This window comes from Dryobates pubescens, chromosome 22, assembly GCF_014839835.1.
Source record: "Dryobates pubescens isolate bDryPub1 chromosome 22, bDryPub1.pri, whole genome shotgun sequence".
Classification (NCBI taxonomy): Eukaryota; Metazoa; Chordata; class Aves; order Piciformes; family Picidae; genus Dryobates; species Dryobates pubescens.
The window spans coordinates 6,951,468-6,978,203 of record NC_071633.1 but is presented as its reverse complement, the minus strand read 5'-3'; the positions used below and the strand labels follow the sequence as shown (position 1 = coordinate 6,978,203).

The 26,736-nt window shown below is 42.5% G+C and overlaps 1 protein-coding gene across 2 annotated transcripts in view; it reads left to right on the top strand.

Moving 5' to 3' along the window:
- Positions 1–12,095, top strand: part of MPPED2 (metallophosphoesterase domain containing 2) — a 96,956-nt gene extending 84,861 nt beyond the window's left edge. For both annotated transcript variants that reach the window (XM_054171731.1, XM_054171729.1), the window contains exons 5-7: positions 5,570–5,685; positions 8,561–8,674; positions 11,879–12,095. In XM_054171731.1, coding sequence (XP_054027706.1) covers positions 5,570–5,685; positions 8,561–8,674; positions 11,879–11,997 — 349 coding nt within the window. In that variant the 3' untranslated portion in view covers positions 11,998–12,095. The remainder of the gene's footprint in view (positions 1–5,569; positions 5,686–8,560; positions 8,675–11,878) is intronic.
- The last annotated feature ends 14,641 nt before the right edge of the window (positions 12,096–26,736 follow it).

Here is a 26,736-nt window from a genome sequence, read left to right as displayed (position 1 = left end):
TTACTGTAAGGAAGACCTTAACTGAAAAAATGCTTTTGTAGCAGCAAAGGCAAATTTCAGAGCCTTTAGAGAAGCTCCTATCTTGTAAAATGTGCTTCCTTAATACACTGTGCACTTGCCCTACTCAGCCTTTTGTTTCCATGATTACACACGCTCTCCTCCTTCTCCTTCTCCCTCTCCCCATGCTCCAGTCCCTTTTTGTGTATTCCCACTAGGCACACTCTGTCCATTGACTGAATGGAGAGGGGCACGTGTGTGCTGCTCTGCCCTGGCAAACGTTCGTGTGCGGCGTTGGGGCGGAGGGAGGAGGATTGAAAGGCTTTTCTTTGCTCTGCACAAAGGTCACTTTTTTTTCCCCCCCTCTGCAGTTTGTTCTCAGCTAGTCTGCTGCACCGCTGCAGCTTTCATCTGGGACTGTAAAGAGATACTTCGGGGACGTGTTTGTTTGGCTAGTCCTGTAACTGAGCAAGTCCAGGAGCGTGTATCGGTGTCCTGTCCCACCAGTTGCTTTCTGCTGACTGCATTGTCTCGCTGCCTCGTGAGCCAGGTCTATGTGTTCTGTTCAAATGCTGGCACAAATGAAGAGTAGTTCATTATTGTTATTAGCTGTGTAGAAGTGCTTCCTGCTGCCATGCTTTTAGACGCCCACTCGGCTGTTATCCTGTGGAAGGAAATGCTCCAATTTTTTGCCTCCTGTGCACTTTGCTCATTGGATTAAGGATAAAATTAAGGCTTTCCTAAAAGACTGGGAAGCCTTAAGAAAGACTGAATGCACAGGATTAAAAACCTGTCAGGTCATTAATTTTTTTTTTTTCTAATTCTGTTTGGAAGTAACTATTGGAATAAATGGATTTTCTGGTGGAGGTAAAAGGAAAACCTGTCTCTAAAAGGTCTCATTGTACATTTACCTTTTGAGTTGTTGAACTCTGAGGATAAAGTAATTAAATTCATGAGCCTGAGGAAGAGATGGAAGTAGGTAGTAGGAGATTGAAATTTCTGTATTGCCCGGATGAACTTGGCCGTGGCCTTGTGTCTTCATGTGACAAGGTTGCTTCTGAGGCGTACACACCAAGGAGTGGCTCTGATTTTGTGTCATAAAATAATGCTCCAGCACTGCACTGCTTTTTTATAATGTAATAGCAGAAGGATACAAAATTACTTGGGAGAAGGGAGATCTAGTCACCTGCTGAAGAGGCAGCTCTCTGCCATTAAAAGCAGATGGGTTTGTGCATCTTGTCAGGGGATTCTCCCAATGCACCTGCAAGAGGAGGTTGAGTTTTGTTCTGAAGCTTAAGATCTCCTCCTTGTTGGTATTCTGTCAAGTGATATCTGTGTCTCCTGCAGCACAGGGTGTGAAGATGATACACAGCCTACTGCATAAGCATTCTTTTAATTGCAGAAAATGTAACTTCCAAAATGCCAGGTGGAGAGGGAATCCGTGGGGATTCCTATGTAAAAATGAAGAACTGAAGAGAGTAATGATGGGCCAGGTGTCTGCCTTCCAAGAGGATATTCCCTGTGTCACATCTGGTGCCAGCATAACTGCTGGCCCTAAATGATGAGGAAGCTTTGCAGTCAGGGGAGGGCTGAGCTGTCAGGTGAGCTGGGGATCAAGAATTACTGTGAGGATTTGATGGCACATGAAGGATGCTGTGAAGTGTGGCATGGTTCTGATGAGTGGAAGCTCAGTTAGGCTCTCCAGGACGTGGGCTGACTTGCCAAGAAAGTGGGAACTGTGTCAGGCTGGGCATTGGGTATGAAGAAGTGTTTTGGCCTGCCAAATGTGAAAGGACAAGATCATTTGTAATCTCTCACTACTAACTCTGGTGGTTTTCCATCTGCACCTCCCCTGTGGCATTATTCAACAGCTGATAGCGTTCTTGTCTCGACAGCTACTTAAAAATGAGTTACACTATTAATGGGTTTAGGAGTTAACTGAAATCTTTTACTTGGAGCTTCATAGGAAAGGAAAATAGGTCATATCTTAAATATGGTTACTAATGACTGAGTAGCCTTTACTAATTATTTGTACCTGATTGCAATTTACCACAGGTGGGTGCAGCCAAAGTTCAAGATAGAAATTTCTTCCTAGATAGGAGTTGGTTTCTCCCAGTAAGGAGTCAGCTTGGAAGAGGTTGCAGAAGGCACACAGCTGTATGCACAACTTTTCCCCCTCTGCTTTATTTAGAAGTTGAGAGCGACTCCATTTAACTCTTACATATGCATAAAAGAGCACTAACAGGAGGTAAAATATCCCAATCCAATAGCCCTTGATGGGATGCTGCCTACCTATGGTGCAGGCTTTGTCTGTCCTGCAGACATATAAAGTTTCCTGGGGGTACCAGCTATTCATCTGTCCCCTCGTGGGATTCACACTACATCAACTCCATTTCATCTGCACTGTAACACTGCATAGTGCAAACATTGGGGGACCTTCCTTGAGATCTCATCTAAACCTGAATCTGTGCCAGGAAGCTGGTTTGCTTCTTGGCAGGGGTTCCAAACATGTCCCCTTGGCTTTTTTGGTGAGGCCAAACCCCCTCAGAAACCATGGGGCTCTTGTTTTGCCTAGTCAGGGTGCAGTGCTTGTGCTGAATATGGAAGGCAGGGTTGTGCTTTAAATTCCTGGAACTTCAATCTGTAATCCAGGTGTTCTTCCAGTCATGCCTGCTCTTCTCCTCAATTTATTAATTCTGTATGAAACTACTTAGTATATTAGAAAAATACTTGACCATCTTTTAAAATTATTTTTATTTTTGCACATGCTGCATAATGGAGGAGGTTTCTCACAAGTTTTCTTACAAGTGGATTCCCACGTGGTGCCTGTTAGTCACAGCTAATTACAGAGGCTGCTGAATGAAGAATATATAGGAGCTCGGGTTCCCCTCCTCCTCCCCTAGTGCTTCAGAAGAAAATAAAATCAAAAAACCTGCAGACAAATCCAGGTTTTTCTGTGGTTGCAGTCTCTGAAGAGCCCCAGAGAGATCACAGATGTGGTTTCACATTTCAGGTTTAACTATGGTGTAGTAACTACAGTATTATCTGCAGGAGAAATGCAAGTGGGGAAAGAATCATTAATTGACAGTGAAAAGTTCAACCTCTGTACTATGCATTTGTTGTTTTTTTTTTAAGCAGCTGAATGTTTAGCCAAACTGTATTTTAACTTTTAGCTGCAGCCCTGAAGGTTACAAGAATCTTGATGTGTTAAAGCCCAAGAACATGATGGGAAAGGAAGTTTAGTTACATATTTCAGAAAGGTCAACCGTCGAAAAGCAGGAACTTGAGATTTAGGTAAAGCTAAGACACATGCTTCGGTCTGGATACAGACCTCCTGTGAGTGAGGTACACTGACCTTACTTCACAATATGGAAACTTTCTTAGGTCTTTCAGGAGGTGCAGAATAAGCCAGTAGTGAGAGGTGAAGTTTTGTGGCTATGCACATGAGGAATTCATAGCTCACTTAAAATGTTTTAAGTAATAATCTCATTTCCCTATCTTTTGTTATTATTCATCCAGCAACCAGGAAGTCTGCTAGGCTGAACAAGTTCCTATGTGTGTGTACCCTGAAGTATTGGTTCAGTAGGACTACATGGGCTATGTCTATTATTTGTCACTCAGGCACCAGTGACCTTCCTGCTCTAGTATTGGTAGTACCTGCTGTTTTCCCATACTGTCAGGAATTCAGACCACACTCATAAAAGGATGTAATCTTCATTTGGTCTTCTTGTTGTTTCTGCAAAATAAAATAATTGGGGGGGGGGGGGAACCCAACAAAAAAATCAACAAACCCAGAAGGGTAATCTCAGCAGGAAATCTCCACATAAATGCATACTAGAGGCTGAAAAAAAGAGCATAATTTAGAGGGTACAGGAGGTAGATTATATAATGAAATGTTGTACAACTCTTAATGGTCTCTCTTTTTAACAGGTATGCTTTTCTTTAAGATTGGATTGTGATTGGTGTGTGTGTGTCCCTGAAATTTCTGTATATTCTTTAGAGAGCTGCAGTGCACAGAAGGAATTCAGGAGCAGCTTGAACTCTCAGAAAGATACCCCCAAATGATTAGAGCTAGGACAGGAATATCCTTCCCAGAAAATGAAGTCTGAATCTATTGCCTGAGCTTTAGGAAACACACATGGATGAAAGTTCTTAAACTGAGTACAATACTAACAGCTACATAACAAGTTGTTAGTAACAGGTGTAAATCCTGTGGTATCTCTACAGAACAATTGTTCTGTGTACCTACCTGATATGGAAAGGCTTTATTGGTATATACCTGCATCAAAACTCTTCAATTTGGCTGTTACACGTGGAAAAAATACTACTGGAATTTCTACTTTTCACCATTACATGCTTGAGTTGATGGATAAGCTGGTGTCTGGGAGCAACACCGTGCTGTGGTGGAGGAGGCTGAGGATCTAGGTTTTCCTTACAAAATGCTAAATGAATTTTAAATGATAATACCTTTTAAAAAAGTCATTATGAGGGGAAATAACCCTGTGAGCAAGACCTCTAGGAGGCTCTGAAGGTCAAAGTGCCTGACTAACAAATAATGGACATAGCCCATGTCATCCTGCTGAACTAATACTTAAAGGGTACACACACACACGAGACTGAGAGAGTTGGGGCTGTTCAATCTGGAGAAGAGAAGGCTAAGGAGACCTGATTGTGGCCTTCCAGTATCTGAAGGGGCTTACAGAAAGCTGGTGAGGGACTTTTTAGGGTGTCAGGTAATGATAGGACTAGAGGGAATGGAGCAAAACCAGAAATGGGTAGATTCAGATTGGATGTTAGGAAGAAGTTCTTCACCATGAAGGTGGTGAGACGCTGGAACAGGTTGCCCAGGGAGGTGTTAGAAGCCACATCCCTGGAGGTTTTCAAGGCCAGGCTGATCGTGGCTCTGCGCAACCTGATCTAGTGTGAGGTGTCCCTGCCCATGGCAGGGGGCTTTGAACTAGACAATCCTTGAGGTTCCTTCCCGCCCTGACAATTCTATGATTCCAAGTCAAATTATGTGACAGTGTTGAAGGTGCTGAATGTAGCAAGCTGGAGTTTGGTGGAGTGCTTACAACCACTGTATCATCTAGCCTTCCTCTTGAGCTGTTACCCACCAGTTGCCCTGGGCTGGGAGAATTTGACTCTTGCCTCCAAAAGAAACTTTGGAATTTTTTTGTTTATTTTAGTAGGTAACATACAGAAGGAGTTCTTATGCTTGAACAGCCCCAATTTTTGAAGGGGGGAAAAAAAAAAAACAGAAAGAAAAGCTTTAAATTTAGACTGTGTTATTTTAACCTTTTAACTTTTTTCCTTTCTCCCCAGTGAGTAAACACCCCTAGGGCTGAATAGTCTTGAAGCACAAAAAGAGCAAATGATATTAACCTAAATTCAAACATCTAGACTAGTGTATGAATGTTTGTATTTGAACCAGTTGGTTTTAGAGGCATCCCCTTCAAAAAGGCTGCCTGCAAGTTGTCTGTGAAGCAGAGAAGTTGTTTTAACTCAGAAAAATTGGACAAGGAGAGAAATTTTTATTTTACACTGATGCAGTTGTTCTCATTTTCCCCCAAAGGACACCCTGGTTTAATGGATGGGGCTTTAACCTACCTAGAGGTCAGTCTTTGCTAGACAAGTGGAACCTTATTCCTGAGGGAATTGATATACTAATGACACACGGACCTCCCCTTGGTAAGTGAAACAAAAGCTGTGTGTGATATTTTGCATGAGAATTTTACTGTCAAAATGAGCAAAATTAATAAGTCTGTATTATTCTCTACTGTAATCATACCTTGCTTAAAAACTATGAATTAAAATGCCTATTTGGAAGGAGTGTAAAGTGCTGCTTAGGCTTAGCAGATCTGATGGGTTTCCAGGTGGTTTTTTTTCACTAAAAACTAAATTTCTTGTTAAATATAAGCTAGGGAAGATCAAATGCCTGACTCCACAGCCTTTGTAGGTTGACATTCTATTTAAGAACAGTATTCTGTGATTCATCTGACAAACACTTTCTATTTTTCAGGGACTGACTAAAAGTTTTACAACATTTTTCTACTGCAGTGACATGTTACCTTATGGTTTTAGAATACATAGTCAAGAGTTCAGGAGTGTGCAGTCACATACTCTCCTTGATGATGTTCTTGTAAACTTAGAATATGTAACAGTAATTTTAAAGCTACTAATTGGCTTATAGCAAATTTGTGATGGGATAAAGCTATGTTCTCAGATACTTGTTCCTTACTCAGACTGATGACAGGTGAGCACAAGTCTATGAATGCACAATTTGTTTTTTCACTGAGCAGTTGGAAGTTTTTCATTTACATTTTGCTTACCTTGTAAATGTGAGCAATTCTAAAGTAAGTTCTGATGGGCTCAAGAAGACACTAGAATGGTCGTTCAGCAGAGGTAGTTTAGCTGTACCCAGTTTTGGTATAGCTAAAGTCATTAAAGCCCACACTAAAAACTATTTGAAAATTCCCATTGTCATTTCCCTGTCTTAGAGCCCATGAGATACTTAGTGCTCACATGTTACTTACTGCTTTCCTTTGACACATATGGCAAGCAGCCTAGGACCATATTTTAAATATTTCAGTTGGTTCTACAACAATGATCATCTGCCTTTTATAAATCTGACTTATCAGGGTAAGAAGTGTCTTCATTATTGTTAATAGATTGTGATGGTGTCGTGTTCTAGTAAGCTCTTCAGATCATCACACGAAGTCACTGACTTTTGAGACGGCAGTGAATACAAAAAGTACTTCTCACAATTGCAGGGTGAGAAGTGATTATAAGATGTGAGTGCTACCAGGCTGGCTTACTGCTCTTGGAGCTTGTCAGGGATTGTGGAGTCAGGAATTAATGTGTGCTTCCATTTTCTATCACAATTAAGTTAGGAGTAAGCAATCTAAGCAGAGCTAAGGAAAATGAAGTCCAGAATGTTTTTGACTCGTAACGCACTTAGTGCTCCTTTTATATCCTGGTTACCCTTTTAATGCTACTTAGAGAATGTTGTAAGATGATCTGCAAATTCTCTTTAATCTTACTAGTGCTACCAGCATGCTGGATAAAGCAGTGAAGCACCATCCACTGACAGTGGAGTGCACTGGGTATTGAAAACCCACACGTTGAATAGCACTCTTAATCTGTTTATTTTCCCAAAGAACCAAAACCCCCCACAAGCATGTTGATAATGCTTCATGGGTGCTATTTGCAATGGGTTGCTAATCCATCTGCTCTGAATTGGGTTCCTACAGAAACACTGTGATGCTGCAGACAGACACCAATGAGTGCTTTAATTGACTAAACACACTTCAGTTTCCATTTGATTGAGATAATGAAGTTAAATTTCCAAAAGTTGGCACCGTATTTTAATTGCAGACACAGATTAGGCGTTAGTAATGTGCTCAAAAGGAGGAGGTCTAGTCTCAGCCTGCATGATAATATTGACAAAATGCTGCTTTTTCAATTATGTAAATATTAAGGGAGGTAGAGCTGTAACTGGACTCTTCTGGCTCCAACAGCCAGTCAAGTTCATGTCACAACATGTTTTTAGTACCTGGGATGAACTTGGCACGGTACGTTATTATCCTAAAGTCAGTAGACAACTGCTACAGTTGGATGTGGCTCCCAATTTCCCTTTTGCTCCTCCTCATTCATCCTGCCCTGCTGGTCCTCATCAGCACTAGTCCTGGCAGCATGCTTCTGTAATAAGTGATGTCAAGTTTTGTGCATTTTCCCCTATTATCCCTAGGACTGAGTGGCAGCACAGTCAGTTAGCACTAGTTTAGTGGAAGCTGTTTTGCTACATCGCTTGTTGGTGGTGACCGAGGGCTCAGAATTAAGCTGACACTTGCAGACCGTGGTCCTCTGGAAGTTGTGGGAGACTATTTTAAATAGAATAGAACATAGAATAGAACAAACCAGGTTGGAAGAGACCTTCAAGATCATCGTGTCCAACCCATCATCCAACACCACCTAATAATTAACCATGGCACCAAGCACCCCATCAAATCTCCTCCTAAACACCCCCAGTGATGGTGACTCCACCACCTCCCCAGGCAGCGCATTCCAATGGGCAATCACTCTCTCTGTGAAAAACTTCTTCCTAACATCCAGTCCGAACCTCCCCTGGTGCAGCTTGAGACTGTGTCCTCTAAAAAAAAAATCTTTGGGGTGGCAGAGGTATCAGGTCATAGACCAGCTGGTCCTCCTGAGGTGTTTCATTTCTGGAGTAAGCAGGATTGGGAAGCTGACTGCTGGAAGAAAAATTGGCGGCAGTGCTGGGAATAAATGTCCCAGGGTTTCAAGGTGGAAGATGAGTTTAAACCTACAGTTTAACAAAACAAATCACATCCAGAAAAACATTAATGCAGAGGGAGGGAGGAAATCTTAAGGAAGACTAAGTGACAGTGAAGCATTTCTTAAAAGCCATTGTGTGCTTTAATGGAGAGGTTATGACTACAGATAATGTAATAAACTTTCTGTGAATTATTACTTCCTGAAAGACTACGTGAAACCTTGCCTGAATAGAGAAAATTAAGAGTATTGATTGCATTTTGCCTTCCAGGTTTTCGAGACTGGGTTCCAAAGGAGCTGCAGAGAGTGGGTTGTGTGGAGCTGTTGAACACGGTGCAGAGGCGAGTAAGGCCGAAACTCCATGTCTTCGGGGGGATTCATGAAGGTAAGGAGCAGCACTACTCCCTCCTCTCTTTGATCTCAGGCTGATTTCAAAGCAGCACATTCTGGTGGTGCGTTGCAAAGTTTGGATAATGGCATATTGGTCTCAAGTGAGGAGGGAATTGAGGGAAGTGACTGCATGCACCAGAATTAACACAGTCTGTTTCAGAAACGTGTGCTGCATTTAGCCACCTACATCCTTCACTGTGCAAAGGTTGTTCTACACAGGTTATTTCAAAGCAGTTCAAATTCTGACAAACTTAGTTAGAGAAACAGATGAGATTTCCCACACTTGCAAGCCAAAATGAAACTTATCCCCATTATTCCAAGCATGGGAGCCAAGAAAGGTGCTAGAAAAAAAAAAGAAAATGGAAGACAACTTACTGTCTCAGCTCATCTCCCTCAGTGTGTAAGGAAAGGAGGGCATCTTGAGTCAGACATGGGGAAGGGAGATTGCCAGAACTCACTTTGCATACGTTTCTAAAAGCATTCTGTAACACAGATTGTACTGTATATGTTACCTTCCAGCAGTCTCATAGTTCAGATTTCCCCAGTGTCAGTACCAGGTCAGGCAGAGTGTGAGCCTTCAGAAACAATAAGCTCAGTTTGTGGCAGTGGAGAGGACTGAGATATTAAATACATTTTGGAGCTACTTAAATATTTAATACAGTTTTGTAGCTTTCATGTGGCTGAGAGGCATACACCAGGAGTTCTGCCTGAGAGAGAATGTAGGACTTTGTGACCCTGGAACTCAAAATTACACATTAAATGCTTTATATTGTCTCCCCTGGAGGTTTCTCCATTAATCCTAACTAGGTTCTCCATAGGCTTTCAAGATTTGGAGGACTTCTTAAAGAAAAAGTGAAAAAAAGCTCGCTTTCTCAGCTAGTGGTGTTGGTTTTTTGGAAGCCCTTGTGACTTCACACAATGAGTTTCATGCCTGCTATCTGTAAATAAGAGTTTGAAATACTGATGACCTTAATTATTGTGGCATGAATAGCAGTCTTTTAATGCACCCAGGAAAAAATGGGATGTTTTGTATGAGTACTCATCCTTGCCCATTTAGAGTGAGTGAATACAGCAAGACTTCCAGCTAAAACATGTATATTTTCTGCAGCCTTTGTAGGCACATTGGGTGAGGAAACTGCTCGTTGTAACAGTGTTAAGTCATGGGAGAGGAAAGTACTTTAATGTACAAGATCATTATTATGGGAAAGCACCAGGGAACCATATGCAGCACCTTAGATCTAAATCTCATAGGAAGGTGGCAGCATGCATCAAAAGTGCCTGTTCAAATAAATTCTTACAAGGCGACTAAAAGTGTAATTCTTCCACAGAAAGCATAAGGACAGCTTGTTTCAGTACAGAAAGAAATAGCCCAGTGTTAAGAGCATCATCTTACAGTGCAATTAATTCTCATCCAACTCCAGCTGAGCTGAACATGTACCACATCCCATTAAATCAACAGAGGCAATACACACATTTTGGTGATGCAGGCTTTTTTTTCCCCAGTTGATAAGCAAGAACGACCACAAACAAGAGTTTTCCCACCATGAGATGATCTAAATCAAAATTGCCAGTCTAAATAAATAAAGTAATAGAGGTGGACAGTGCAGCAATTCTGAAGTGATTATTCTTTCTGATAGACACTGTGGGTAGCTGTGTTTATCGTAGCTTTCAGGGAGCAGTGATCTGTACTGTATCATAATGGTTTAAAAGAAACATTTTCCCCCTCTGGGTTTGAGATGGGAAGTTCTCTTGCTCCATGAAACTGCTTATCTTTTTATTTTGGGGTTTTATTTTTTACAAACTCTTGGTGCCAAACTCTTCCTTGATTTTTTTTTTTTGTTTTTTTTTTAACTACTTTGTTAGCTTTTAGTGGATGTCAGCTGAAAAGTGCTTCAGTTACCAGACATTTGTCACATCACATTTGCTGAGTGAAGTTATCAGGTGTGGCTCAGTCCATGGGTTGCTGTAGCTTTCTCCACTAGCCCAAAATTGGCCACAGCAACCCCATGCAGTGCTACAGGCTGGGGTCAGAGTGGCTGGAGAGCAGCTAGGCAGAGGGGGACCTGGGGGTACTGGTTGACAGTAGGCTGAACATGAGCCTGCAGTGTGCCCAGGGGGCCAAGAAGGCCGGTGGCATCCTGGCCTATATCAGGAACAGGGTGGCCAGCAGAAGCAGAGAGGTCATTCTGCCCCTGTACACTGGACTGGTTAGGCCGCACCTTGAGTCCTGTGTCCAGTTCTGGGCCCCTCAGTTTAGGAAAGATGGTGACTTGCCGGAATGTGTCCAGAGAAGGGCAACAAAGTTGGTGAGGGGTTTGGAGCACAAGCCCTGTGAGGAGAGGCTGAGTGAGCTGGGGTTGCTTAGCCTGGAGAAGAGGAGGCTCAGGGGAGACCTTATTGCTGTCTACAACTACCTGAAGGGAGGTTGTAGACAGGCAGGGGCTGGTCTCTTCTCCCAGGCACCCAGCACCAGAACAAGAGGACACAATCTCAAGCTGCACCAGGGGAGGTTTAGGCTGGATGTGGATGATCTCAAAGGTCTTTTCCAACCTGATTAATTCTATTCTACTACTTCTATTCTATTCTATTCTATTCTATGCCCATTTTGAACACCAGCTTGGGAGTCCTATGATGAGGAGCATTCCTGTGTGACCTGCCCTACATGATCCTGCTTTGGCAGGGGGTTTGGACTTGGTGATCACCAGAGGTCCCTTCCAACCCTTACTGTAATATGATTTGGGTTAGCAGAGGGGAAGCTCACCAGGTTTGGTTCATTGCCCAGAGAGGAGTTTTTGTAGGCAAAACCAAACTAAAGCTTTTCTCCTATTTAGCCTTTTTTTTATGACAGGCATTACAGGCATGCAAACCACAGCTCATGAAGCAAGGAATTAGAAGTGGTTTCGCCTCTGTTTCTGCTGTATCCAATTGCAACAGAGGATTTTCCATGGGGTGGGACAAGAAGTTTGTGCACAAACCCAAAGCATCAGTTATTATTTCAGCTACAGGACATAGTACTTTTTATTATCTTCTTTTTTTTTCCAAGCCTTTTCAGCAACTCTCAAGAGCTTGTATCATTTTGAGGGGATTAGTTTAATTTGACTCCAAAAGCATTGATCCCAGAAGGGAGCTCTCAGTGCAGCTGCCCAGGGGCGGTGTCGTCTGTTTGTGTTCCAGTAAGTGTGATACATTCTCCCTACAGGTTACGGCATCATGACAGACGGTTACACAACCTACATCAACGCTTCAACGTGTACAGTCAGCTTCCAACCAACCAACCCTCCAATTATATTTGACCTTCCAACCCCTCAAGGATCATGAAGCACTACTGCACATTTGGAACCGGGGAAGGTCCATAAACTGCCATTTTCTAATTCTAAAACCTACATTCTCTTACATGTTTATTTCAAAATCGGGTGGGGGAGGGGGAATGTGAGGGGAACCGTGGGGGTGGGGTGGCTTTTTTTTGGTTTGGGGTGGGTTTTGGGGGAGGTTGGGATTGTTTTTTTGTAAATTGCTGGTACAAAAGGCAAAAAAAAAAAAAACAAAACACAAAACAACAAAAAAAGAGAAAAGTTAGAGGTTGTGCAGCATTCATTTTAAATTGATGAAGCATTGTGAATTTGTAAAATGCAGGTTTTTTTTTGGTTGTTGTTGTTCTTCTTCTCAATAAATTTGCCATTGTAAATTGTTATAGTGTTCTCAAAAGGACAGCCAAGCTTTCTTTTAATAAGTGAGAGACCTTATTTTAATATTATATTATAAGCTAAAGAATGAAAAAAAATAGGCAGCATTTAAAACCACCCAAATTTGCACAACTTACGTTATTGTCGGCGGGTTTTTTTAAGTGTCTTCTTTTTCCCTAGGTCTAGATGTTAGCTTTTCAGCTCCATTTATCTCAATTTCTTTGTTGTTTTTTTTTTTAATTTCTTTTTAATAGCACAAACAATATTTTGGGGTCCATTTACCTCTTGATATGTGTGTGTGTGTGTGTGTGCGTGCGTGCTGGGACTTGTTTCTCTTAACAGCGGAATGCGTCAAGGGGAGAGCAGACCTCTGAGGTGTTTGCCTCTCCCTGCATCATTATGTTAAAGACTGATGTAGAATAGCCACAGCCTGTATGTGATCTCTGCCTTCTGTTGTTTGTTTTTAAATTATTTTAGCTTTAAAAGACTGGGGGTGAAAGCTGCAAAGAGCAGGTATTTCATGCAGTAAAAAAAAAAGAAAATGAAAAAGAAAAAGAAGAAGAAGAAAAAAAAAATGTAAATGTGGACTCCTTTTAAATATGAATTTATATATATATGTATTTTTTGTGCATTATAAGTAAGCTAGGATTTAATATTGCCAGTATAGCATCTGCAAAATTATGCTGTACCAACACATCTAAATTATGAAGGGATGTGACACGTTTTCCAACTGCTCGAGGCCTTCAAGAGCCCGAGTTAAATCTTTGTCGTAGTCCAGGCATGTATAGAGTCAAATGGATACAATCAAGCCTAACTAAAATAAGGCTTAGTTGTCCTTTATATTTAAATATTCTTCCTGTCTTTTTTTTATTATTATTATTATTATTGTTATTATTTCCTTTTTCTTATTTTGCACTGTGTGTAAATGCAATCTCGCTAGCACAAAATATTGTTGCAGGTAGCTATTTCTGTTCTACCACTGTAAATGCTGTTGAGCTTTGTTCTGTTTTATGTTACCTTGTTAATGGAATTTAGAGAAGCAGTTGTTTTCTTTAAATTTATTGTGATATTATATCTAGTGGCCTTTATATGCAAATAAAATTGCAAGATTTTTAAATATGTGGTTTGAGGGGATTTTGCCTTTGTTTTCTTTTCCTCTGCCATTAACAGGGTGGGGTGGGGGGAGGCAGGGCAATGATAAGGGTAAGTAAGAACTTTCTATTTCTCAATAAACTTTTATTGCTTGCTGTTCATAAGATGCGAGTGGGGTCGATAAAGCACTCAATGGACTTTTCCTTCCGTTTCTCTGTCATCCATCTTTTGTGTTCCTTTTAGACAGAAGAGATTTTGTCTTCAGATCTTGTGATTCAGTGCAACCAAGTTTGTGCAGTTAAGCCTTGTAGGATACTATTCCAGATGACATGAGGAAAATTGATTAGGCAGTAACCTTTTTACTTCCTCTCTTGGTCATTAGTATCGAGCTGCAGGTGTCTTGTGCTCATCCACTATGGGTTAAGAAATGAATAGTCATAGATGAAATATATCACTTTTTATCTGGATCTCTTCTCAGTTTGGTGGCCACAGCAGGATCCACCACTGGCAAGAGAATTGCAGGGGAGTGTGGGATCAGTGTATGCCAGTAGAATGGCAAACACAGCAGGACCTGCTGGCATCGCTGCAATACAGTTAAGTACATAATAACAGAGTCTTGCTCAAAAATATGAGTGATGGCTGTGAAAATCCAGTTTCAGACATGAAGAGGTAAGACTGTTTTCATGAATCTGCATCTGCAGTAACATGAAACAAGACCTGGATAGCCACAGAGTAGTCCCATTTATCTTAGCAGGTTGTTAACTTTATTTTGCTAGAAAGGTTATTGATAACAAATTCTAGGCTCTTAGAGTGCTGCCTAGAGGACTGCTGCTTGTGGCTTTGATGCATGTTACACATAGCTATGGAGCCTGGCTGGAACTTCCACATTTATAAGGCTGCTATACCAAAACCTCCTTTAAGGAGGAAGCTGCTGAACCTCTTAAATCAAGTTCTAGTTTTGTTTGTGGAATTGCTTGTCAGGTTTGCCTACACAGCAGACAGGCACCTTCGCTCTAGTGATACCTGCCCTGCTTTGCTTGCAGTGATGGTTATTTTATCAATTGAGCCAAAGGGAAAAATGTCACCAAGTATCAGTCCTTCTGTATGTAGATGCAGCAATATCTCCTAGGGATTTTTTTTTTTTTCAGCCAGCAATGGGAAGATTAAGGAATTGGTTTTGGCATCCACAGCTGTTTAATGGTGAAGAACATGACTACATTTAAGATCTCTGTCCTTCCTCAGAGCATTTTCTTGGAGCACACAGAAATCACAGACACAGTGCACCTTAGAGCATTCTCTTTCACTGATCCCTGCTTGTTATCACTGCATAAGGAGGAAGTAGCCATTGCCTGGGATGCCTTATAGTGCTGTGAACCTCCAGGTGAGCAGAGAATAGCCACTGCATCTGGGTTGCTTTCCAGCCTTTTGAAGAACCTGGTGCCTCTTCACTAGCCTCTTCCCAGGTACAGTTCATGGCACCAGTCTGTCATTCTTGGGTATTTGCCTCTAGGGAAAACTGGGTTATTCCTAAAGTAAAATTTCAAATCAGCAGCTTTATTCTAGGTTTTGAGCAGCCTGAAACATTCTGGCAGCATATTAAGCCAGTTGAGCAAAGGCTGGCGTAAACTCAGCCAGGAGTCTGCATTGGGTAAGACTGGTGGTGGGAAAATACCAGATACAATGCCTCGAAGAAGCAGAAGCCTGGACCAGACTGCAGTAAGCTGGTATCTGTAACTGTCCTAAAGGTGTGTATCTTTTGGGTTCAGCTGTTTGCCATATGGCTTTTTTGGCTGTGTGGTGAGGCAGGTATGTTATTGAGTGGTTCTGCAAAGGGATGTGAGGGCTTGGATCTGTAAGAAGAGGCTGAGACTCCCTGCTGGACAGACATCAAGGATAGTCAGCACTTTGTGATCAGCTGAATACAGCTGTTAATTTAGAGAAATACCTGCTCTTTAGAAGTACTTTCTAAGTGGGTGTTTTCTGCTGTATTTCTTTTCTCTCTAGCTCTCAGCATCACCTTGCATACAACCGGTTGTTTGACGCTGAGCTTGTCCATGGCAAGATCTTTTAATTCGATTCCCTCAATTTTCCTTTGTCCTTTCAGAAACTGATCTAGCTTTTCCTCTTCTGAGAAAGCTATCATTTTGGCTAGAGGCAATTACAAAAAGGCCAGGAAAACATTAAGCAGCTTGGTATTTTTTCTTTCTTTTCTTTGTAGAGATTGTGCAGTGCGCACATGTCTGTCTGTGCTGTCACAGGCAGGTAGTTTGCCTTTGCTGGATGTCAGCTGTAGCTAGCAATCAGGGTAAATGGGACACAGTATGGTTTGAAGAAGTTTGATTTCTCAGGGAGGCAGAAGTGTGATGAATCTGCCTTTTTCAAGGATCTTTCACTACTACATGTAACTCAATCTCTATATGCAGAATATACCTTGGATAATAAGTCTTCCTCCAGTGTCTGATCCAAGCCCATTGAACTCACTGGGAGTCTTTCATTGACTTCAGCTGGCTTTGGCTCAGACACCTGGCATCTATTTGGATTGTGTTTCTGTCTATTACTCATCCTTCAAACTGGAGGAGATGGTCCCTGGTTAACATGCAAGAACCTCTTGGCAGGAAGAGGGACCTACCTATTGTAAGTGCTGAATCTTTCCAAGTGATTGATTAACAGCAGCATAGTCGATTAACCTTTCTTCTTCTGAGAGCAGCTCTCATCTAGTCGTCTCGATAAGGCTGAAAGCAGTCAAGGCCTTTATCAGGGGAGGGCTGCACAACAGGATGTTCCCCAGAGGTGATTGGTTCCCAATTCTCTCTGCATAGTGAATTTAGTGAATTCAGCAGACCTTGAGGTCAAGCATTTATTAGGCTAAGAGACTGTCAAATCAATCTGGTCTACTCCAGGCAAGTTCTACCACGAGAATGGGTGTTGCCAAGACTCTGTCTAAGAAATAGATCGATGACTAACTCCTGGTTGAAGCTGCCTTTCTCTTTTCCATTTTCCGTGAATCAGATTTTTTTCCCCTCACTGACACCAATATTTTCTCCCTAGACAAATTTTATTAAGGAAACTCCTGGAAACTATCTGTAATTTAGTCACAGGGTGACTTCCAAACCCTCTTGTCCTTCTGTGTTAAATTGATCCAGGGGATTTCTTTGAGACCTTATGTTTGACCACACCTTAGTGAATTACATTTCTGGAATTTTCATCCTTCCTTTTCTCCTCCACCTCTTGGGGTTTGTTTTGTTTTGTTTTGAACTTGATTTTTTTTTAGCAGTTATAGGCAGGCAGGGATCCTGAATTCCCCTGCCCAGCATGGTAACTTCTTACTGGAAAAAGCAATGCATTGTAAAAACTGCAGGGAGCAAAGCCTGCAACACAAAGCTGTGCATTTTTGTCTTTCTCTTCTTTGAGTTGTAGATCCCATCTTCTTTGCAGATTCCTCATTTGTAGTAACCAGTCTTTTGTGCACCATCATCATTGCTACTTTGCATTCACATGTTACTCAGATCACATCATCTTATGGTAAGGCTTGGACAATCACATCAGCTCTCAGCCCTTGTGGGACACCCTATGCACTTTTGCAGGAAGTCCCTGCCGTCAGAGCACTTGACCTACAGAAGCACAAAGAAAGGGACTCTAATAAATGAGTGCAGCCTGAGCGTGGCATGGAAGACTAAAGTCATGTTTTAACATTTTCACCTTCAGTTCCTGTCAGCCTAATCAAGAGGAAATGCAGGAGAAGTCTGAGTGAGCTTAGTGCACTAAATCAGTTTTCAGTCATCCATATTGATTTCTCCCCCCCCCCCCCCCCCACCATCTAGTTATGGCTTTCCATACCTCTATCTTCAGCCTGAGCCAGCCAGTTTGGTAGTGATTCAATTAGGATATGGTTATAAGGACACATCTCATTTTAGTTTACTGCTAGGTTTTTTCTGAGGAAGGTTTCCTCAGGCTCAATTTGGGATTTGTTAATTACACATAAGAAAGAGGAGTCCTTAAATATTTTTTGGGGGCAGCACTTCCCTGCAATTGTCATTACACAATTTAGTAACTTACTTTGTTCCTAAGGTTTACATTCATGAGGGAGGGGCTAACAAAAACATGTATCTCAGTTTAGGATAACTGAATGAATGGCTTGCATTCATCTCGTCCTCAAACAGGGGGCAGTATTTATCAGGGTAGATGGCCCAAGGGTACAATAGGACTTGTCAGCTTTATGAACTGAAGAGCTAGGACTGCAAAAGCCCTAGGAATTTAGATAAACTACAAAAGATTCAAAAGTAGACTTGAAAGTATAAAATGAAGATTTAAAGTCTTCCTCAAATCCCATTAAAAAATATTTTTGTATTGCTGTTACTACTACTGTGTCTCAAACATCATTCTGTTGCAAGGGCTTTCAGTGATGGGAGTGTCAGAGAAGGAACAGCACAACAGATTGAAGGTTTTCTGCATACTGTGTACAAGCATTTTCAACATCCCTGCCATGTGAGTATTTCAGGCTGCTGAGAGGCACAGCACTTGGAGGAAGAGTGTAACTTTTTGGTGATTAATTGTCAATATAGATAATACTGCACAAAGTCATCACGGATGTGGTCGGTTCTGGAGCTCATGATGCACAAAACAAGGGATCTCTCATGTGAAGCTGAGTCCAAAGGGACAGGAAACTGAACAGATAGGAGAAAGGGAGTCTCTTGAGTGAACATATTGAAAGGTGACTGACTGATCACACAGGAGATCTCACAATCCTAAGAACTGAATCTGCATTTCCTGAGAAATGTTAATAGCTTTTTAATTACAGCTTTCCTTCTCAAATAGATGGAGAAAACAATTCCTTTGTTACCCCAAGAAAATCATCCCGGGATCCTGGAACACAGGTGCTGGCTTGTGCCAGGGAATACTTCCAGATAGACAGAAAACAAAAATCAAAGCTAATTCCTGCATGTTTAATTAAATTGGAATAGGATAAACAGATAAAATCAAGCTCTTGGTAACAGAACAAGCAATTTCTGCTAGAACACACAGCCAAAGCTTTTTCAGTCATCTTAAAAGTACATATTTATTTATTTTTTTCTTCAGCAGGCAAGTAAGTGATGAATAAGCTTAGTCCAAACTCTGAAGATGATCACTGTCATAGATTCTTTAAAAGGTTTGAAGCAGGTACAAAATCTTTACATTACTGTAAGATACGGACTGGAGCTCTGCCAGCAGCACCACCTTGTTATTGGCTTCATGTTATGAGGTATCTAGAGAATTTTGGAGACAGCATATTTGAGCATTGTATTGACACTGCAAGGCACCTGGCTCAAGCCCAGCTCAGGCTGGAAGAGTAGTGGTTCCTAAGAGGAGCTACATTGTATTGATTAAGGTCTCCTAATCAACAGAACAACTTCTCATACAAAGTGCTGTTGAATTTACTGTGGACAACATACATAGGCTCATTATTCATAATCAGTTATACCAGCTATAAAACTTTGAAATTCAATAGCTAGTATCAGCTTAAAATGAAATTCAAGTGGTTTATTCTAATTTTTGATTTGGGTTTCTACTATCAAGCTGAAGGCAGTTTTTCATATAACTTTACAGTTCCAGGAACATCCAACTCCTATTGGATACCCCAATACTTTAATGTCCTTATGGTATCTAGAAGTATGTTATAAAAAAGAAACCTTCCAGTTTCGTGACATGTCCTATATAAAACATCTTACCTGTTGTTCCAGCATTCCTTTGGATCTACTCCAGTTAGCAGTTAGACTCGAGCACAGTGGATAGTTGCAGTTAGCATTCACTCTTAGAGCAAACAATTGGCTATGCAAATACCTGCTTGGAAAAGCTCTCATTTGCATGAGAGTGGCACTCCACAGCAAGGCTAAGACCTTCTTGATGCTGCCTGTCCAACTTGGTAAGAGTCCTTTTAGTGTGTAGCTCAAGTCAAGTAACTGGAGAAAGCAAATTGCCAGCAACTGGTATTTTTATAGTTGGAACAGCCATGAGACAAAAATCAAGGCCATCAGCTACAGTCACAGCTGTGACAAATGAGTGAAATGAACTCTTATTTCCTGCTCTGACATCTCACTGCTGCTTGGTTCCCCACAGCTTTTGATCTGGGAAGATCTTACAACGAGAATGAGCCACTTTCCTAACTGGGAGAATCAAAACAGAGGAAAAGCCCTCAAAACTTCTCACATTCGAGCTGTGAAATGGAGCCAGTGCTAACAAATAGCTACTAGACAGGGCATTCTACAGCTATACTGGATGTTCCAGGCTTAAGTGAGCAGGCAAGTGTTAGACAAACAGAATTTGGTGACTTGCTTACTGAACTCTCCCTTCTGACAAAGCTTGCCAGGCTGTGTGCCAAAGTGCCCAGGACAGGAGCATCCCACCTCAGCTTTTTTTGCCGTTGTTTGGGCTGGAGGGTGGAGTGTTGTTTGGTTGTTGGTTTTGTGTGTGTGAAGTAGTTCACTAATCCTTGGGGAGGAAGTGCTCTTTGTTGAGATCTTAATCTCTGTTTAATTTTTTTCAGCCCAGCCAGTCAGGCTTCTATATGCCATGCAGTAATTTTTTTTTTCCTTACACTATGTTCTGATAGATTTAGCTCTCTGCTGCAAAGAGGTACTTGGACAATGGGGGCAGGTAAGCAGCATGGTTGCACTGATGATTTAGAGTTTGCTGGCTTTTATATGGAACAAGAGGCAAGCTGCTCTGGTGTCAGCAGTCATTACCTTCTGTCTGTGATGTGCTTTACCCACACAGTGGCACTTGAGAGACTGCTTTGTAACCAGGTTACTATGAAAGCAGACTTTTCCAAGGAAGGAATTATCTGTCTGGAGTGTAGTAACCATATGCAGACAACCCTGGCTGTAGCTGTGGCTTTCACTAGTATAATTTACAGGCCTGAATATCTGTATAAATGCCAGTTAACCTGTGGTAGCATTATTTGTCACAGAAAGCTTGGCCATATGAAGAAAATACCTCAGTTTCTGTTGCCAGACCATTTGAAGAGGACTTTTTCTGCAATAGATCAGCCTTGTATGGTTACAGAATCGCAGGAAACGGTTTCAGCATTTCTGTAGCTCTGATTTTTATGAAGCTGGTGATGCTGCTTGTGTGAGTTAGGGATGTAGGACTGGGTGCTGTGAAACAGCAAAAATTCACAGGTTATAAGGAGAGGACTTTAATCTGATGGAACAATCTTAAAGCCCAAGAATATGGTGATAGAAAAAATACTGGAAATGTGTTTAGGAGGAGATAACACAAAATTTACTCCTTCCTCCAAACAAACATTCAACAGGAACATCTTGTCCAAAGTAAGCTTGGCCAGACAGCAGTGATTGCAGAAATGGATATGAAACACAATGCAAGTGTGTGAGAATTTGAATCATCCTGCATATTTATTCACATACTCAGTTACTGAAATAGCTCTCTACAGTGTTCTGGCCTCTCAAACTCAGTGTATAGCCCTGCTGTTGTGTATTTGTTACTCTAAGTGTAGGCTGACACTGTGATGATGATTTGCTACATCCATGGCAGGAAGTAGATGACCTCTCATCAGCTGGTTCTTTCTCCTTTGAGACAAGATAGTGGCTCTTCATAGCAAATGAAGCCTCTCTAATCTTCAACCACTGTTCATTTACACATGAGTAAATAGGTTAAACTGTTCATAAATTGGCAGACTCATACCAAGGAGTAATACAACATGGCAGCAGCAAACCTGAAAAGCAGTCCATTATATTCTGTGTGGCTAGTACCTGCCAACATGCTGAAGACTGAGTACAGCATTGGATAGCAATCAAATTAATGGGTATGGTTGGTCAGAAAAGAATATTGCCCTCATCCCTCCCAGTGCGGTGCACGAGCACTCTCCTGACAGCCCTCCGGAGCTCAGTGCAGCCACTTACCAATTTACTGTGAGTGAGGACCCTGCCCAAGTGATTTAATAGCCAGAAAGAAGTAAAACGTGCCCAGTATTACTATGACTGTGTCACAGAATCATAGGGTTAGGGTTAGGGCTAGGGTTGGAAGGGACCTCAAGGATCATCTAGTTCCAAACCCCCTGCCATGGGCAGGGATACCTCACACTAGGTCAGGTTCCTCAGAGCCACATCCAGCCTGGCCTTGAAAACCTCCAGGGATGTGGCTTCCACCACTTCCCTGGGCAACCTCTTCCAGTGTCTCACCACCCTTATGGTGAAGAATTTTTTTCCTAACATCCAATCTGAATCTACTCTCTTCAGTTTTTTTGTTCCATTTCCCCTAGTCCTGTCACTACCTGACAGCTTTCTTGTAGCCCCCCTTAAGATACTGGAAGGCCACAATTTGGTCTCCTTGGAGCCTTCTGCAGACTGAACAGCCCCAACTCTCTCAGTCTGTCCTCATAGGAGAGGTGCTCCAGCCCTCTAATCATCCCCATGGTCCTTCTCTCTACACATTCCAGCACGTCCAGAGCCTTCCTGTAATAGGGGCTCCAGAACTGGACACAGTGCTCCAGGTGAAGTCTCACCATAGAAGATCAATGAGCATCATTGCATAGGCTTTTCGTTCCTGCCTGCTTTGTGATCTGGACAGCAGAGTATCCTTTCAGTCACACAGCACATTTCCTCCTCTGCTGCAGTGCCTCCGAGGTTTGCTCCTGCCAGCTATCATGGGGAGCACCACAGGCTTCCCTCACCAGCACTCACCACCCCACAGGACTTCCTTTCAGCAGTGGGAATAGTGGGTACCTGAAATGGGCAGGAGAGTGGACAAGTGGTAGGAAGTCACAGTGTATTTTACAGTATGTTTGCACAGCTAGCAGCATGGTGTTCCTCTAGGATATGAATAAGTATAGAAGAGTAAGTGTTACTCTTCTCAGGCAGGAACGATTAACAGAGCTAGGCAACTTCCCAAGTCCATCATCGTCCCATACACTCTAAAAAGCTGCTCTGATCCTATAATAATTACTGGATGTTATCTTTCCATTTGGGTAGTTTGCCCAGTATAATTCAAACAGGACTTATGGCTCATCCCTACTGTAATAGGTCACCATATGCTTCACATCTGGTCCTACAAAAAAAGCCATATTACACATACGATGGCAACTATTTTAGGGGACAGTCTCCAGAGACCCATAGTAGTCTTGACAGTTTAGCAGTTTCATTAATCAGCATTAAAACCTCATTTTTCCTATTACAGGCATAATTGCTACTAGTTCAAATAATGACTAAAATAAGCAATTTCACGAGTTTTGTTATTCAGTGAGCTGATATAGCCAATTTTTTTCCTAAGATGTAGGCACTTAAAAAAAGCCAACAGCAAGCCCACCACTTTGTCTCATCAAAAGTCACTGGACCAAACTGACCCCATCAGTGATGGTAGAGCAGAAGTGTATTTAATCAGGAAACAAGTGAAGAATGTAGACTTTTTCCTTTTTATGTTTCTGAGAAGTCAGTTCTCTAGTTTGTCACAGGAGAAAGTGCTGTGTTAGGATTACCTGGGTTATGTGAGTATCTGCTTTCAGGTGAGTATTTCAGTTTACAGTTGGGATCTAACTAACTTTTGTCTGAGAGAGGGGGTGTATGGGGGGGAGAACCCAGTTTACAGACAACAGTATGCAGAGAAAGCATGTCTGCTTTCTCTGGAACCAACTGGTATTTAAAGCTCAAACATTTTTTTTTTCTATATATTTGTTGAAACTTGATACTAATTCTTCAAATACTTGAAGTCTTCCTATGAGGATAAACCACAGGAGCCTGGACTGCTCACTGCCTGCCACGTGCAATTCCATGTATGTGCTTATTGTTCATCTCCAATGGCCAAAGCAGCCCTTTTAAAACATACCAGTCTCTAAAACACTAATTAAAGAGGAGGTATGCAAGGTGGACAGGCACATTCTAACTGTCAGTAGTTCATATTGTGAGACAGCTGCCTGCAAGATGTCAACCTGTCAGCTGAGAAATGTCCTTCGAAAGAGCCACTCTCCATTACCCACCAAATCAAAAGTCATCCTGTGGTCCACACAGCACAGCTGACAGCCTTCACCAGCTCCTGGTCCTCAGCCTTTGAGAGGATTCCTTTGTAGGCTGCCACTGAATGAGCTAGGAGAAGCAAAGTTCAGCCTGTTTAAATAAAAGGCTTTCTTCTTCCCTACCAAAAGAAGAATTACTTCCCATCAAATCCAGTGAATGTTGGGGATTTCTGGATCTCAGATTCAGCGCAGCAGCAAGGGTTGTGTCACTGTGTCCAGTTCTGGGCCCCTCAGCTTAGGAAAGATGTTGAGATGCTGGAAGGTGTCCAGAGAAGGGCAACAAATCTGGTGAGGGGTTTGGAGCACAGGCCCTGTGAGGAGAGGCTGAGGGAGCTGGGGTGGTTTAGCCAGGAGAAGAGGAGGCTCAGGGGAGACCTTCTTGCTCTCTACAACTACCTGAAGGGAGGTTGTAGAGAGGCGGGCAGCCAGCACCAGAACACGAGGACACAGTCTCAGGCTGCACTAGGGGAGGTTTAGGCTGGAGGTTAGGAGGAAGTTCTACACAGAGAGAGTGATTGCCCATTGGAATGGGCTGCCCGGGGAGGTGGTAGAGTCACCATCATTGGAGGTGTTTAGGAGGGGACTTGATGGGGTGCTTGGTGCCATGGTTTAGTTGATTAGGTGGTGTTGGATGATAGGTTGGACGCGATCATCTTGAAGGTCTCTTCCAACCTGGTCTGGTCTGGTCTATCCTATCCTATCCTATCCTATCCTATCCTATCCTATCCTATCCTATCCTATCCTATCCTATCCTATCCTATCCTATTCTTAACACCATAGCAGGATAAGGGCTAATTTCCAGGTGGTTAATTGTAATGGAAAATCCTCTAAAAGTGCTCTGGAACTCTGAACACTGTATGTGTCTTGTGGGCACCTCTTCAAGAACATGTAATTCTTCCAGCACTTGCAGCTGAGATTTCCCCTTTTCCTGCTGACGAGCAGAAAGTTGTCTCATTCTCCCCTCACAAGGGTAATGAACTGAGTTTTTGGTGGGCTTTTGGGTACTCAGCATTGCAAGGTATGCTGTAGCTATCTTAAATGAATCATGTTACAGCTTCAAGGCAAGAAAAGATGTTTATTCCAGGCACTGCAATTCCATTTGGCTTCATCTGCCACCTTTAAACAAGCTAGACACTGGGGTGAATGAGCAGAGATGCTGGCCCAGAGCTGCCCTGTGAGGTTTCTTTGAAGGCCACCTGTTGTCTGTCCTGGCTGGCTCCCTGCCAAGTTAGAAACTGGAGCAGGGAGCATTGGAAATCCCTTGAAAACTGTCATTTTTCAAGCTGCCAAGAGCTGTGATGCTAATCATGGAAAACACGGGAGATGCACAGGATTCTTTACATGAGCAGGTCTCCACGGGTGACATTTATTTAAAGCTTGTGCTTATTTTTGGAGAGTTTCTTGCTGCTGTTGTCAAACCTATGCTAAAGCAATTCTTGTCTGTGAGGGTCACCCCAAGTTCAGTGTTATTGAAGAACTTAACAGCAGGGCTGTGACTGGCCTGGGCAGCTCAGCAGAGCAGAGCAGCTTTCTATTGCCTCCCGAACTAATTCCTTCTACTTTTTAATTTACCTTTAAATGAGAAGCAGGTTTGAACCCTTTGCTTTAATTGGGCCAAGCCCTACTGCCAAAAATCCCCTCCTTGCTGCAAGTGTCCAACTTCCCTCCCCAAATGCAAATCCTGACCAGTACTGGGGGGCAGCTCCATTCCTCCTTTTGCCTGGCCCCTCAAGGATTTTGTTAGGTTTCAGAGCAACCTGCTGAGACAAGGTCTCCTTTGACAGGGTTTAAAATAGCTTAACCAAAATATATACAAAGTTACAGCAACTGAAAGCCAAACCAGGAAACAAACAGAACCATCTGAGGGAACCTCTCAAATGTGCTTTATCACCCTTTCATCAGCTGCCTGCTTATGACTGCACCTTTTCTGCCTGGCCAAAGCAGTGGGTTTGGAGTCATGCTGCTCCAGCATGTGTGGCACTGCTGTGGTCTTGTCCCAGGGAGAGCCTGCTGCCTCCATGCAGATTCGTTTTAGTTTTCACATTTTCTAACTATTACACAAACTCTTTTCTTAAATAACATCATTTTTACATTTAGACCAGCTAAGAGAGTCGTTTTTCTATTCCGTTCCTTGACTGGTGAATTACTGTGTGTGGCAGGGCAGCCATTCCTGCATTTGAAAGATTTAATACCAAGAACTTGCACAGAGGAAGAAATCTGCACTGGGGAGAAGAATGTGACTGAAGGAGCAGGGATCTGGGCTGGCTGCTCAAGGGAAAGAAGCCTACAAGAAAGCTGGGGAGGGACTGTTTACAAAGGCATGTAGCACTAGAACAAGGGGCAATGATTTTAAACTAGAAAACAGGTTGCCCAGGAGGGAGGTCCAGGCCCCATCCCTGGAGATGTTCAAGGTCAGATTTGATGGGGCTCTGAGCAATCTGATCTAGTTGGGGATGTCCCTGATTGCTAGCAGGGGGATTTGACTAGATGACCTTTGGAGGTCCCATGTAACCACATGATTCTATGACTTTATGAAGCTGACTAGCTGCTGCTAGTCAGGCACAAGACTTTAATTTGGTAACAGAATAGAAACAAAGCTGGAATTCTGATACTGGCTTTTGGTGGAAATACATTTTATTCTCTGGTCATCATTGCCATATTTAATAACAAAATGTATGTGTATTGGGTGAGCACAGCAGGATCAAATTCATTCCCTGATGGAGAGACTGAGGCCCTCAGGCACAGGTCAGTCTTTATTGGCTCTGAGGCTGCCGTCAGCATAAATAATTATCATGAACTTCAACTTCAAGCAATCAAACTTCATCGTATTGAAGGAGCCCCATTAAATGCTCAGATTGTTCTTAATTTGATCTAGTGAAATCAATTCCTTGGGGAAAGAGAGACTGCCAGAAATCAATACAGCATCACAGAGGAAGCTGAGGTGTCTCGGTTGCGTCTGCCAGGGGAATTGGAACCAGCCGAAGGAAGGGAGTTTGGTCCCTCTGAGGCAGGAGGGAGATAAAGCTTGTGAGCTAGTGGGAGTTCTCAGATTGCTCGGACCAGATGTGAGTTCCAAATTCAACTCAGGTAAGGTTAAGTCAGACTCGAAGCACTGTTTCTTCTAAAGCTCTGCTGAGATGGTATTAAGCTCCTCTTTCAGGCTTCCTTGTTTCTCACTTCTTGTCTGCCAGTTTGCTTGATGGCTTCTGCTCTCCTGTGATGATGGTTTTCCACCACTCACTGTGTGCAGCTGGCAGGTCATTGCTGCCTTGCTTCAGGTTT